This window comes from Solanum tuberosum, unplaced genomic scaffold (assembly GCF_000226075.1).
Source record: "Solanum tuberosum cultivar DM 1-3 516 R44 unplaced genomic scaffold, SolTub_3.0 scf00177, whole genome shotgun sequence".
Classification (NCBI taxonomy): Eukaryota; Viridiplantae; Streptophyta; class Magnoliopsida; order Solanales; family Solanaceae; genus Solanum; species Solanum tuberosum.
This window is the reverse complement of record NW_006239101.1, coordinates 334,022-349,178: the sequence shown is the minus strand read 5'-3', so window position 1 is coordinate 349,178 and position 15,157 is coordinate 334,022. Positions and strand designations below refer to the sequence as shown.

The 15,157-nt window shown below is 32.2% G+C and overlaps 1 protein-coding gene across 1 annotated transcript; it reads left to right on the top strand.

Moving 5' to 3' along the window:
- Nucleotides 1–12,250: 12,250 nt before the first annotated feature.
- LOC107061873 (UDP-glycosyltransferase 79B8-like) lies at nucleotides 12,251–13,639 on the top strand. Its single transcript, XM_015311801.1, has one exon. The coding sequence runs from the start codon at nucleotides 12,251–12,253 to the stop codon at nucleotides 13,637–13,639; it is 1,389 nt and encodes a 462-aa protein (XP_015167287.1).
- Nucleotides 13,640–15,157: the final 1,518 nt, after the last annotated feature.

Genomic DNA, 15,157 nt, shown 5'->3' with positions numbered 1-15,157 from the left:
GGGGGTGGGGTGGGGGGTTGAAAGGAAGTAATGAAGTGGGGTAAGAAAAATATTTTACATTTTATTTTTAAAATATGTATTATTTTTTTGGGATAATAATTTTAATTTTAACTAATACTAATAATTTATTTAATTTTTGTCAAGGTGAAATGTTTTGTCCATGTGAAGTGTGATGTGACAATTTTTAAAATAAAAGAGAGAGTGTATTACACACACCATGATGAAAGTGGTATAAAAGAGAGAGGTGTGTTTCTCAAACTAATAAGTGATAATTTAGGTATGAAACTTACATTCTCAATAGTTTAGGTATGAAACTCAAAAAAAGATATAGTTTAGGTGTGTTTCTGACAGTTAGCTCATTTATATATAATGGGTAATCCAGATCACGTGCAAAAATATTCATAATTTGAATAAAATGTGTAATAAGAATACTTTATCATATATTGAAATGTTACATTAAAAATCATAGTTTAAATGTCTCAATAAAATTTGATGAAAATTTTGAGGGATTACACAAAAGGATAGCTAACTTTTTTTTTTATTTAAAAGAATGGTAAGTGAAATAATGATAATTAACTTATTATATTAAACTACACTAATAGTCTAAAAATAATTTACACCGTCATATAACTTAAATCTATTTAATAGATCATTAATGTTTAATTTTGTAGTAGGTATATATGCAAACAAATTCATGGATGAAATTTAATGGAATATGGGGAAATATGTTTTTGAAAATAGAAAAGAAAAGATGGAAATAAATGTTGGAATCTCTTTATTTATAGTCATGTACCCTCAATGAGAATCAATTTCAACATATTTTGGTGAAATATTTAAGGCCAAGATTATATACTTAATATGAATATGAAGGCCGTGATCGAGTTGTTCAAGGCCAAGGGTGATCGAGTTGATTGAACAAGTGATTTTCTAAATGGAGGTTTTTTATGTTTAAAAGCTCATAAATATTTTTTTTCGGTCGAGTTAGAAATTCAAAATTTGTCAAGTATAATTTACTTTTTCAATATAATTTACAGACATGACTATATCCGAAGAATAGCAGCCATGAATTTGCTCATCGAAAAAAATCAATATATTAACGTGGAAATCTACCAGCCTTATTCAATTTTCCTTTGGCTTTGTCCAAATTCGCTGTATTTTTTTGAACATTCAATTCTTGTCTACTAATTTTCAATTCACACGTTTCTATTTAATTTAATAATTATCTTTGCTCTATGTTTATAGGAAAAAACTACATCCATTAAGGTGTGTTTGGCGAGAAAGAAAAATATTTTATAATTTTTTTTTTTTTTTTAAAGTAAGCTTTATAAATAATATATATGATGATTATCGTATTTTTAGCCTTTGACTAATCTGGTTAATGAGTACTTCGCTCCTTCCCCAACCCTAACACTCCCACCCCCTTAGCCAGCACCACTCTAGTGGATCCGGGATCGTCATTAAGGGGTGTCGATGGTTGTAGTAAAAAAAATATAATTACGTTGCTACTAAAGACTAGAACACACAATCTCAAGAACTTTTCACAACACCTTAACCACTAGACTAAGCTTTTAATTTATATTAAGAAGTGTTAATACTAGTATATGTTAATTGAACAAAAAATTGACCTCTATATATAGTGTAATTTTCTGACGTGTGAGTGGATACGCTTATGGCCTGACCACGCCCCTACCCCTCAATTCACCCTTCATCTAACCTTCACGCTATAGTATGTTTTTAAAATTATATATAAATATTTTTATGATAATATTTAACCAACTTATCAAGTATCATAAAATAAAAAATTAAATTATTTCTCTTTTAGAAGACATCTTTATGGGAAATATTTCCACACCAAAGACACTCTATTTTATTGATATAATGTTTAAAATTTCCTTAGAAAAAAAAAACATTATTACTCTTTGTTTGATTACTAGAGGGATAGGATTAGCCTAAACGTTTTACCAACTAATTACTTTTTTGTGTGGCAAATTATAGGCCTAACCTTATCAAAATGAAGCCATTAACATTTGATTTTCTATTTTTGGTAATACTTTTTTATTTTTGTTGCTTGTAAGCTTTCATTTTCCCACAAAAATAGAAAGAAAGAGATAAAAGTTAAATAATTTTGTGCTTTAAGAATTTGCCAATTTTTTAAAATTAATGTTATTTAAAATACAGCCACATTATAATAAGTAATATATTTAAAGTTTAGCCGCTTTCTTGCCTCCTCTTTTTTCCTTCTCATGATACATACGAAATATTCTTATTAATATTAAAATGTCATATTAACAAATAACAATTTATTAAATTAGATCAAATATGCTCTTATAATATACGTATAGGTTCAAGTTTGCCCTTGTTATATTCTTTGTAAAATTAAAACATTTTAATCTAATAAAATAATATTATAATATAATTATGTCAAACGATTAAGGAATTACAAAAGAAAATGAAATCATCCTACTTTAAAAATATTTTCAACTTTTTCTTTTTGTATTTTAAATAACAATCCTAAAATAGTTGATGCACGTAACCCATGAATCATGATGGACTAAATTAGAATATTATTTGCGGTGTTTTGCTTATACACAAAGGAGTTGTCCACATTACTATATTTGTCCTTTATTTTATTTTTATATTTCTATATATATAGTAGTAAATTAGTAATCGCTCCACTTTGTGAAGCTAGATGCATGAATAATGCCGGATTAGAGGCGGACTCACATATATATAGGTGGAGTGTACATGCATTCGTTAACTTCAAAAAGAATTATGTGTATATAAGCAGAGGCGTATCTAAGGGGGGTCACCGGGTTCACGTGAACCCATGGTCCCCCCCCCAGATCATATATAGTAATATTATATATTTTTTAAAAATATTGAAATATAGATGTGTGAACCCACACTTGAAATATCACATAATGCGATTATGACTGGGTGCACCTCTCTCCGCGAGGTTAGAAATTTGAAATTTTATATTTATCTTGTTTTATTTTTCTTTCTAAAATTAGATAACACTTCTCTAAGTGGTAATTGGTATATATATATATATAAGAATTAATTTAGACCTATAATTTAAATTTAATGGTTTTCAGTAGTAAAATTCTAAATGTCGAACCAAACAAATTTATATCATAGATCAACCTTTTTATAACAGTGCACCCATCATCTCAAAATCCTGGATACGCCTCTGTATATAAGTATATTTATTTTGAGAATATTAGAATATAATGAACAATGCACCCATGAGGAGCATATGGTACCCTTGTGCCGTTGGTACAAACCAAAACAACCACCCTTGAGATCGGGTTCGATTTCTAGCTACAGATCAATCGAATACTACATTATTCGTTAATTGTAATTGAAAGTTTCGCTAAGATGCTAACGCCACTATGTGGGATGACTGTTGGAAATAATAATTCAAAGTTGGAGTAGGAATCCTAGTTGTTTAGGATTTATTATTTATGGTATTTACTTATTTATGTTTAATTAAGATTTGTTAGTTAGAGTAGTTCCTAGTCCTAGTTTAGTTTGGTTTTTATCTTTATAAATAGGTATGTTACTAGTTATTTTCAACACACAGAAAATAGACAGAAAATACATAAATATAAGAAACATACAGAACTTTTGAATTTATAAATAAAATATTTTTGATGAGATTCAACAATGGTGAAACAAGGTTATGGAATCACTGATGAACTAGAGAGAAAACTGTAACTTTTATTCATGAAAAGTGAATGTATCTGTACACAATATTGGCACTATGCTATTTATAGTGTGTCTACTCATAAACCTCCTAATCTAGTTAATCTAACTCAACCAGAGTTAACTTTAACTAACATTGTAACAAACTCTATAACTAACTTTCCAGTTTCACTATTCATAATAACTGACTTCTAGCTTCAACTTGTTTAAAACATCCCTCCTCAAGCTGGTGGCTGATATATGTCTTTAAGTCCCAGCTTGGACATTAGATACAAGTGTGAAGCTTTCCATAGACCCTTTGTAAGTAAGTCTGCTAGCTGCTCTTTTGTGGATACATGGTGAGTTTTTATCATTCCGTTAAGCAGCTTCTCTCTAACAAAATAACAATCAATATCAAAATGTTTAGTTCTCTCGTGAAAAATAGGATTGGCTGCAATTTGTATTGCAGCCTTGCTGTCACAAAATAGATCAACTGGCTGCTTAATCTTCACTCCCAGTTCACTATATAAGCCAATGAGCCAAGTAATCTCAGCTACTGAAGATTCCATACTTCTAAACTCTGCTTCTGCAGAACTTCTTGCTACAGTCTCTTGTTTCTTTGACTTCCAGGATACAAGAGCATCACCAAACCTCACTAAGTATCCAGTAACTGACCTCCTTGTTTGCAAACAGGTACCCCAGTCTGAGTCACAATAGACTGTTAACAACTCTGAACTCTGTGAAGGCATGAACAGGCCCAATCCAGGTGATGACTTTATATACTTGACTACCCTTAGTGCAGCTTCCATGTGGGATTCTTTAGGAGCATGCATATACTGACTTAACACTTGTACTGCAAACGAAATATCCACCCTGGTCATTGTTAGGTATAGTAATCTACCTACAAGTCTTTGATATCTGCCAATAACTAGCAAAGGTTTGTCTTTAGTTGTAGTATCTGTATCTTGTACATGTGAATCATACTCAATAGATGTTAATCGTATATTAGGATCCAGTGGTGTATGGACTGGTTTGGCACCACTTAATCCCATTTCTGAGATAAGTTCCAAAGCATACTTGCGCTGGCTCATGATATATCCCTCCTTAGTTCTAGGCAAATTCAATTCCAAGAAAGAACTTCAATTCTCCTAGATCCTTCATCTTGAACCTGAGTTTAAGATCATTTCTGGTCTTGACTATCAACTTGCTGCAGCTCCCAGTCACTAACAGATCATCTACATATACAAGAACCACTATTAACTCATTGCCCTCTCTTCTAGTGAATAGGGAATAATCATAGTGACTCTGAATAAATCCCAGCTGTAGTAATGCTTCAGTCAATTTAAGGTTCCATTGTCTAGGTGCCTGTTTCAATCCATAAAGTGACTTATGCAATTTGCAGACTTTGCCAGACTCCCCCTGTCTGCAAAAACCAGGAGGAATAACCATATAAACATCCTCAAGAAGATCACCTTGAAGAAAGGCATTGTGGACATCCATTTGGAAAACAGGCCATTGCTTAGCAGCTGCTACAGCTAGAACTGACCTCACTGTAACCATCTTGGCTACAGGGGAAAAAGTATCGGAGTAGTCCAACCCTTTCTGCTGGTGAAAACCCTTAGCAACTAACCTGGCCTTGTACCGCTCAATAGCCCCTGAAGCCAAATACTTCACTTTATAAACCCACTTGCAACCAATGGGATGTTTGCCTGGAGGTAAATCAGTGATACTCCATGTATTGTTCTCTTCTAAAGCAGTGATCTCAGCAAGCATGGCTTGAACCCATAAAGGATCAAAAGAAGCTTCATGAAAGACGTAGGTTCCGAAATACTAGAATAGGCTGCTAAGGCAGCACCATACTTAGCAGACAGACAATGATAGCTGACATGATTGGATAAAGGGTAGAGACAAGAGGATTTGGGTTTGGAAAGAAGAAAGTCATGATGCCAGATAGGAGGTCTAGATGGTCTAGAGGATCTTCGGAGAGATAGGGTGGTATCAGGTAGAACAACTGTAGTAACAACCTCAGAAGAAGTAGAACTAGGAGACACTGGGTGTGATGGACAATCAAGAGAAGAAGCAGGAGGTGTATGGGATGAACAATCAGGTGGAGCAGCAGTAGGTGTATACTCAACTGGAGAAGAAGAATCAATAGAAGTTGAAGTAAGCTGAACAATTGGAAACAATGGAGAGCAAGCTGAGGTGTTGTGCTGGAAAGGGAAGACCTCCTTATGGAAGACTACATCTCTGCTGACTAAGAACTCTTTAGTGTGCGAGGAGAAGAGTTTGTAACCCTTTTGGAAAGTAGAGTAACCAAGAAAAACAGTAGGAAATGCTCTAGGTGCAAATTTGTCAGTTTTCCTCACTTCAGAAGCAAAAGCCAGACAACCAAAGACTCTAAGATGAGTGAGAGAAGAAGAGGTGTGATACAATAGGTCATAAGGAGTCTTGCCCTGAAGGACAACAGAAGGTAACCTGTTGATTAAATAGACACTAGTGGTAACACACTCACCCCAGAACCTAAGAGGCATATGAGACTGAAACCTTAATGACCTAGCAACATCAAAGATATGTCTATGTTTCCTCTCTACAACACCATTTTGATGAGGTGTGTAGATGCAGGAACTTTGGTGCAGGATGCCGAGGGATTGGAGTAACTCATTCATTTGTGAATTAAAGAATTCACACCCATTGTCAGACCTCAGAATCTTTACTGATGCACTAAACACATTGCCAATCATTAACAAGAACTTTCTTAAGGCTACTATGACCTCAGATTTAGAGTTCAGTAATATCAACCATGTGTATCTGGAGTAATCATCAACCGAAGTTAAAAAATACCTTTTACCATCATGAGTTGGAACTCTATAAGGACCCCAAACATCAGCATGTAATGTGTGAAAACAAGCAGTAGTAGTAGTATTACTCAAAGGGAAAGAAAGTCTAGATTGTTTAGCCAAAGGGCACACAGTACAAAGATCATCTGTAGTAGAATGCAGATGTTTGAAACAACCTAACTTTTTGAGAGTACTAAAAGGTACATGACCAAGTCTTTTATGCCATACTGACAAATTTATTCTAGAAGGACATGTGGAAGCTACAGAACAAGACGTAAAGACTGGAGTGACTTGATCATGATGTGAGACTGCATGTAGTTGAGATCCTTGTGACTGCAACTGACAGTCAGTAGTGAGCACATACATGTCATTCTCCAACTTGCCAATCCCCCTCACTCTCCCATTGAAGAGGTCCTGAAAAATGCAAAAGTCAGGGTAGAAAAGAACAGTACAGTTCAATTCCTTTGTGAGTTTAGACACAGAGAGTAAGTTGTACTGAAACTTAGGAATATGCAGGACATTCGTAATCTCAATTCCTCCTAGAATCTGAGATGATCTAATGTGACTGACTGTGGCAAGTTTACCAGTAGGTAGATACACTCTTCCCTCTTGTGAAGGAGTTAATGGTTTGTAATGAGATAACATGTGCAGATTACGAACCATGTGTTTTGGAGGCACCAGAATCAACTATCCACTTATCAGTAGAGGATATACCTGTGGTTCTCACAGTTGAATCTGTGTCATTCTTTCCAGTTCCATGATCAAGGAGCTGTAGAATTTGCATGTAATGTTGGTGAGAAAAGTGAGGATGTGGCTGTGGTGAATGTTGATGCTGCATGTTAGTCATAAAAGCATGAGGAACACCACCAGGAATAAAGTTATTACCACCAGAAGAAGGCTGCCCTGAAGATCCACCAGGACTGGCAGTGGATCCTGCAAAATGAGCAGAGTTAGGACTTGTCCTTTTCTTACCCTTCCAGTCAGAGGGATATCCATGAAGCTTATAGCAACGATCTCTTGTATGGCCTTTCCAGTTACAATAATCACAGTACAGGTGACTATTGGAGTTTTTCTTAGATCTAAAGTTGGAGACACCATCATTTGATCCACCTGATCCTGATCCATTGGAACTAGAGAAGTTGTGATTTGGATTGTTGCCACTGAAGAATGCTAGAGCTTCATTTATGTGCCTAGTGTTAGAGGAAGCATCACCAACATAAATTGAATTAGCCTTGCCAAGTATCCTCTGACTTTCTTCTGCAATCACTAGAGAATAAGCCTTGTTAACACTTGGAGCTGGATCTATCATCATAATCTGGCTCCTACACTGGTTGTAGGATTCATTCAAACCCAGAAGAAATTGCATTAAACGTTGGTACTTAAAATGAACAGCATATGTCTGTGATACATCACAGGCACAACCAGGACATGGCATGAGCGGATCATATTCCATCCACAACTCTTTAAGCTTGGAGAAATAGACTGAAACTGATGAGACTCCTTGATTGAGTGTAGCAATTTCCTTGTGCAAGTAGAATATACGAGAGTTATCCACTTTGTCAAATCTCTCTTTGAGATCTGTCCATACTTGTTGAGCATTACTAGCATAGACAATTCCACTAAGAAGCTCTCGACTAATAGAGATCATGATCCATGAGAGAACAACGGCATTACATTTTTCCCACAAAGCATGTAGAGAAGCAGGAAACTTATCCTTTGAGCTAGCACCATCAACAAAACCTATTTTTCCCTTTCCTAGCAAACCTATCTTCATTGATCTACTCCACAGAGAATAATTCTCAGATCCAGTAAGTTGTAAAGAGACAAGAGAGCTACCTGGAGTGTCACATGCTTGCAGGTGCAGCGGATGATGAGAATCACTTGGAAACTCTCTTCCTACAGCTGTAGGAATGGTAGAATCAGAGTTTGACATTTCACCGATCGCCATTGATGACTACACAGCAGCGTAAACAATATAGATTCAACTACTTCTCAAACAATGCAACTCCTTTTGAGAAAGCTGTCACTGTAAGCAGAGAATCAAAAAAAATGCAGAGATAATCAGTAGATCATCGATGGCTCTGATACCATGATGAGATTCAACAATGGTGAAACAAGGTTATGGAATCACTGATGAACTAGAGAGAAAACTGTAACTTTTATTCATGAAAAGTGAATGTATCTGTACACAATATTGGCACTATGCTATTTATAGCGTGTCTACTCATAAACCTCCTAATCTAGTTAATCTAACTCAACCAGAGTTAACTTTAACTAACATTGTAACAAACTCTATAACTAACTTTCCAGTTTCACTATTCATAATAACTGACTTCTAGCTTCAACTTGTTTATAACAATTTTTTCTTCAATGACACATAAATTCAACAGTTTAATGGAGGATTTTTATATCAATCTTTTAAGCTTCTACTTGATTTTGGTTGTCCTAAGTGATATATGACTTTATCAATTTAATGATAAGTCTCAAAATAACGATAAAATCGACTTCATATAATTTATAAATCACGATCTTTGAAATCAATTATTGATATTTGACATCAAAATAAACATCAGAGTTTAGCCCCTTCACATGCTCGAAAACATGGAATGCTTCGTATAACACTAACTAATTTTTGCAACTTTGAAATGTTTTTCGCAGTTTAAATTGACATCGTAGGAAACATTTCTTTTTTCATTTTAATTTGATGGAAAATATGCATGGTTATTGCTGGCTTAATTATTTAATAATGTTGTCATCACGATACTGATAGTTCTAAAGACATGTTGTCAGCTTTATTGTACGTGACTCTACTGAAGTTAAATAAAAAATTATTTACTTCATTTTCATCATTGAAATTAAAGCTTATAATATATTATTACATTATTTGAAGAAAAAAAAAAACAAAGGTCATAACTACAAAGTTACACCACTTTCAATATAGCCAAAAGGCCACAACTCTTCATGTATTATTAACATTAAAAATAATTGTTTTTTAAAAAAATTATTCATGCTTTAAATGTCTAATTCAATTAGACGATAAAAGAGTGTATATCCAAAGAGAAAAGACATAAAATGACATTTGAAGATGTCCTAAATTTTCAAAAAAACACCTAAAGTTTGAGGGCGTCCTATTATCCTATGAAACTATTTCAAATCGCAATAAATAAACACTTTTTGACCCATTTTCACAATAGTTGTGTTCTCACATTTGATAGGTGCGTGGAGGAGTAAAAATACACTCCAAACCAGTGTAAAAATTTCATGTGACACTGACAATTTGAATTTTCTTCTTTACTAAAAGACCCACTTTCCATCTTCTCCAAAACCTCCATTGATAGATGTTGAAGAGATTTCCATCTACAACCAAAAAAAAATAAAAAAATCCCCAATATCCTCAATGAAATTATCATCTAGCTTTACTAGCTTCAATTTCTTCCTTTTATTTTATTTAAAAGTTATGAAATCAACTAATTTGTAAATCTTGAAAGTGCAATTGCAAACAAATTTTAAAACTAAATCAGTGAAGAAACATTCAAACTCAAATCAGTCCTAAATTAACACTACATACACATGAATAATAGATAACACAAAAAAGAAAATAACAACAAATCACTATAAAGATGATTTTGCAAAAAATCACTACTATATAAAAAGAACATTTTTTAACAAAAAATTGCATTCAAATCAAGAAACAATTAACATGTGAGCCTTCACTTCTTATTTTTGATTCCATAATTCAAGAAATTATCTCCGCAAAACAAATTTATTGTGACTACTGACATGCTGTAGGGTTTTGATCATCAAAGAGAGAGAGTGAAGTGAAAATCTAAAAGGTGTTTAGGGTTAAATGGAGCGGGTCATGATTAAAATGTGAATCGTCAAGATTTTATTCAATTTTTACTAAATAGATTGGAAAAAATATGTAATTATATTATTAATTGGGGTGAGATTCACGCTCAAGCATTGAGAATGCAGATTATGTAAAAAGTGTGTATTTATTGTGATTCTGAAATGTTTTGTGGGGTAATAGAACGTCCGCAAAGTTAAGATGTCTTTTTAAAAATTCGGGACAACTTCAGGTGTCACTTTATATCTTTTCTTAATATCCAAAATGACATAGAAAGGAGTGTTGAAGAGTTTCCACATTGAAGATTTAGAAAATAAGTTATCTTTTTAAATGATTCTCAAATTTAAATTAACAATCAATCAATCGATTACACCTCAAATTCAATTCAATCTTTGAAGATCCTAAGTAGGATTTCGAAAAAATAAAAAATATTATATATATATATATATATTTTATTTTATTTTATTTATTTTATTTTTTATTTTTAATTGTTTTTTCTCCCTATTATATAGAAGAGCCATGAGAAGGACGACCAATGACATTTCAGTAATTTTAAGATCAATTAAGGGCAAAATAATAATTATATAATTAATGATCAAAATGAAAATCTAGAAGAATCCAAACATATCTTAACTTTTGTTATGGGCCCATAAGGATATTATTGTAATTTTGTTAAAATGAAGAGTTTCTATTAGTTAACTTCTTACAAACAATAATAAATGATAAGCTTGTTTTGACATATTTTAGAAAGAAAATTTTGAACTAATTAAAATAAAATGTGTTTGAATAGTTAATATTTTGTTCCTAGAAATACTTTAAAGGATTATTGCGTAAACATATTTTTAATATTATGTTACATAATATGACACTGAATTCGTATCTTGATTATTAAAATAGTCTTTAAAATGACGTATCAATATTTTTTAATTAATTTGAAGAAAATATCAAATTTCGTGACTAAAAGAATGAACAATGTTTGACTATCAAGAAATTAATAATTTGATAATGTATTCATCGAAAGATTAAAAAATATGAAAATTTCATTTCTATATAGGATATTTTCTTAATATCCAATATGATAAACTATTTAACAAAGAAAATTTGACAAGGAAAACGTTTAACATTCAAATTCTAATGAATATTAAAATACAAACTAAAGAAAAATGAGTAGTTAAGAAATAAAGAAGAACAAACAAAAGAAAATGTCAATAGAAAAGACTTTGTTGAGAAATATAGAAGGAAAGAAAAAAAACTAAAAAATAAATAAATTAGGAAAAAACAACCTGAAAAAAAAATATATTGTTTATTTTGTGGGGGTAAGATTTACACTCTGTTTGGATCATTGTTACCCATTGTATTGTATGGTATCATTACTATACCTACAATGTTTGTTGTGATTGTTACTTAAAATGTATTATATTGTATTGTTAAATTTCGTTGTTACGCAACAATGAAAACCCCTAGTACATGATTTGCTTATTTTACACTATTATTTATTATCCAATATAAAATTAAACAAATAAAAAGATATAATTATAATTAACAAAAGAAATGTACATTTTAAAAATATAATTTTGGAGGGCCAAAGACTTCATCTTTTCAATTATAGAGAAAAATAATTAGTGTTATAGAAGAATATGAAAAGGAAAAGAAGTTACAATATTTTTGGTTATATCATGAATTTGAGTGAATAAAAGTTAGAAGCTTAACCCATTTGGCTAATTCATAATTTACCCATATTTTTATGGGTTAGAATATGGATATCAACCCATATAATGATAAGGAACCAATGGACCTCCTTTAAAGTTTTATGAACAATTAAATAAATCCCTTATACCAAAGAAGAAATCGAAAGAGAGGAAGCATTCCGTCGAAAAAAAAGATGACAGAGTCAAAACTGGAAATAGTGATGTTCCCATGGCTTGCATTTGGGCACTTAATCCCATTTATGAATCTGTCAAATGAACTTGCAAAGAGAGGTCACAAAATCTCATTCTTGTTGCCCAAAAATGCTGAAATTAGACTTGAAAAACTCAATCATTATCCAAATCTCATCAAATTACATAAACTGACAATACCTCATGTTGATGGCCTTCCGTATGGAGCAGAGACAACAGCTGATGTTCGTGGATCTTTGGAGAGTCTATTAGCAACAGCTTTTGATGAATTGTATGATGAAATCAAATCTTTTCTTCAAAATCTAAAACCCCATTTCATTTTCTTTGATTTTGCGTATTGGATTCCTGATTTAGCACTAGAAATTGGGGGTATCAAGACTCTATGTTACAAAGTTGTTTGCCCTGCTATATCATCTATAGCATTGATTCGATCACCGGTTAAGACTACATTTATGGCATCAACTGCAGCTGAGCTAGTAAAGCCACCACCAGGTTACCCTTCTACTACTGTGGTGTTGCGTGAGAGTGAAGCTAAGTTGTTATCATCTCTATTTCATGAATATGGCAAGGGTGTGACATTTTACGAACGATTGAAGAAAGGAATGACAGGATGCGACGCAATAGGTATGGAAACATGTAGAGAGATTGAAGGAACCTTTTGTGACTACATAGCAACACAATTTGAAAAGCCAGTCCTGTACACAGGACCTGTTCTTGCCGAACCGACAAAGGGGCCTTTAGAAGAACATGGATTATCGGATTGGCTCGAGAAATTCCAGGCAGGATCACTAGTGTTCTGCGCATTTGGGAGCCAAATGATTCTTGAAAAGAAACAGTTTCAACAACTTGTTTTAGGCTTTGAACTGACTGAATTACCATTTCTATTAGTTGTTAAACCACCTCAAGGGACAAATTCAGTAGAAGAAGCCTTTCCGGAGGGATTCAAAGAAAGGGTTCAAGAAAAAGGATTGATTCTTGATTGTTGGGTGCCACAATTGGAGATTTTAAGTCACAAATCAGTTGGTTGTTTTGTCACTCACTGTGGTTATGGGTCGATGTGGGAGTCTTTGGCCTTGTGTGATTGTCAATTGGTACTTTTGCCATGCTCTGTTGATCACATATTAAATGCTAGACTGATGGAACAACAACTTAAGGTTGGTATAGAAGTGGAGAAGGATGAAAATGATTTGTTTACAAAAGAGAATTTGTGCAAGGCTGTGAAATGTGTTATGGATAAAGATAGCCAAATTGGTTGTCTTGTGAAAGAGAATCATATGAAATGGAAGGAACTTCTTTCGAGTCCTGGCTTCACGAGTAACTACATTGATAACTTCATTAAAGAATTGCATGGGCTTCTAGTTGAAAAGATCTAGATGATTACAAGGGGTGGATCTTATGTTGAAGTTACGAGATTTGCAGAATCCAGCGTATTTGTGTATTTTTGTTGAGAAATTTACTTAATATGTATGAATAATTCATCCCCAACCAATTGTTATTTTGTTTTGAAATTCAGATTCTATAAACTTAAAAACTAAGTATTGAGTGATGTAACCTGCATTTATAAAATGTTTTCATTCCTTACCCTATGAGTTATACTTCTTTTCTTCAAATTTTGTGCCATTCTTTTTGAGGTATGATATATTTTGACTACGAAAAAGGGGCAAAAATATTCCCATCTATTTTTGTTCAAGACTACTTCTCAAATTAACAGCCAAAACCTGATAACTTCTTACAATTTAAAATAATTGCATGACCTATTATGATTTGTCACATGTAATAATCAAATTTAATAATTGAATCCACTCATTTCTTAAAACCAAAATGTATGTAATCCTCGACAAAAGGGAGTTGCTAGCATGATAAGCACCTCTTACTTCCAATCCAAAGGTTGTGAGTTCGAATCAGCGATAACAGAGCAAAAAGGGTAAGAGCTCTATCTCTTGGAAGGGGGAAAAACAACTTGTAGAGTGTTGGTGGTGGAGGGGTGTTTCAAGAATCTTTTGAACCTTGCAATTTCTAGTTATTGCTCTTCTAGTATGAAAAATGAAATGTAGAACATAAAAGATTGGGTGTCTTTTGTAAAGAATGATAGCATTATAGAGTATTGTGACTTATCCATCTTTTGAACATAGCAAAACATTCTTCAGGTTTGTCGGTACAAGCCGTGTCTGGATCCCTATTATAGAAAAATAAATAAAATGCAAAGTAAAATACAAATAGAAAAATCAGTATGATAAATAAAATGTACAAATGAAGTAATAAAGTAGACTAAGAATGCTCACTAAATTTTGAAATAATAATTCTTCAAGTATAATTTTAAAATCCTCCTAATTAAAATTGAAAAAAAAAAAATTCTTTGAATCTCATTTACAATAGAATATTTTTCTCTTTAAGATTAATCAAATCAAAATATAATTATTATAGTATATGACCTATTTTATTTTTCAAGTTATCAATTAACACTTAATATTAATTATTCTTTTGTCTCTAATAAGAATACGAAAAATACAAATTAATACATTAATCAGTTTTGATCATATAACTTATTGGTGATCAGAAAGATAAATTAATTGAAGTTAATTAAAATCTAGAAAAAAGTTGACAATAAAAAATGCATAATTATAATACGGAAAATTACATAATTTGAAACTATTTGCAATCTTTTCATTAAATTAATACAAATAATAAAACAATACATATTATATTATAACTATATATTTTTTACCAATAAAAATAAATAAATGTTAAATTTCTATTATCCATTAAGATAAACTATCCATAGACTTTTACCAAAAAAAAAAAAACAACTATCCATAGAACTTCCTATAATTTAATATTAGGAAAAGTTTTACCAACGACTCTTTTTCACTTAAATAAAATATTGAGAAACA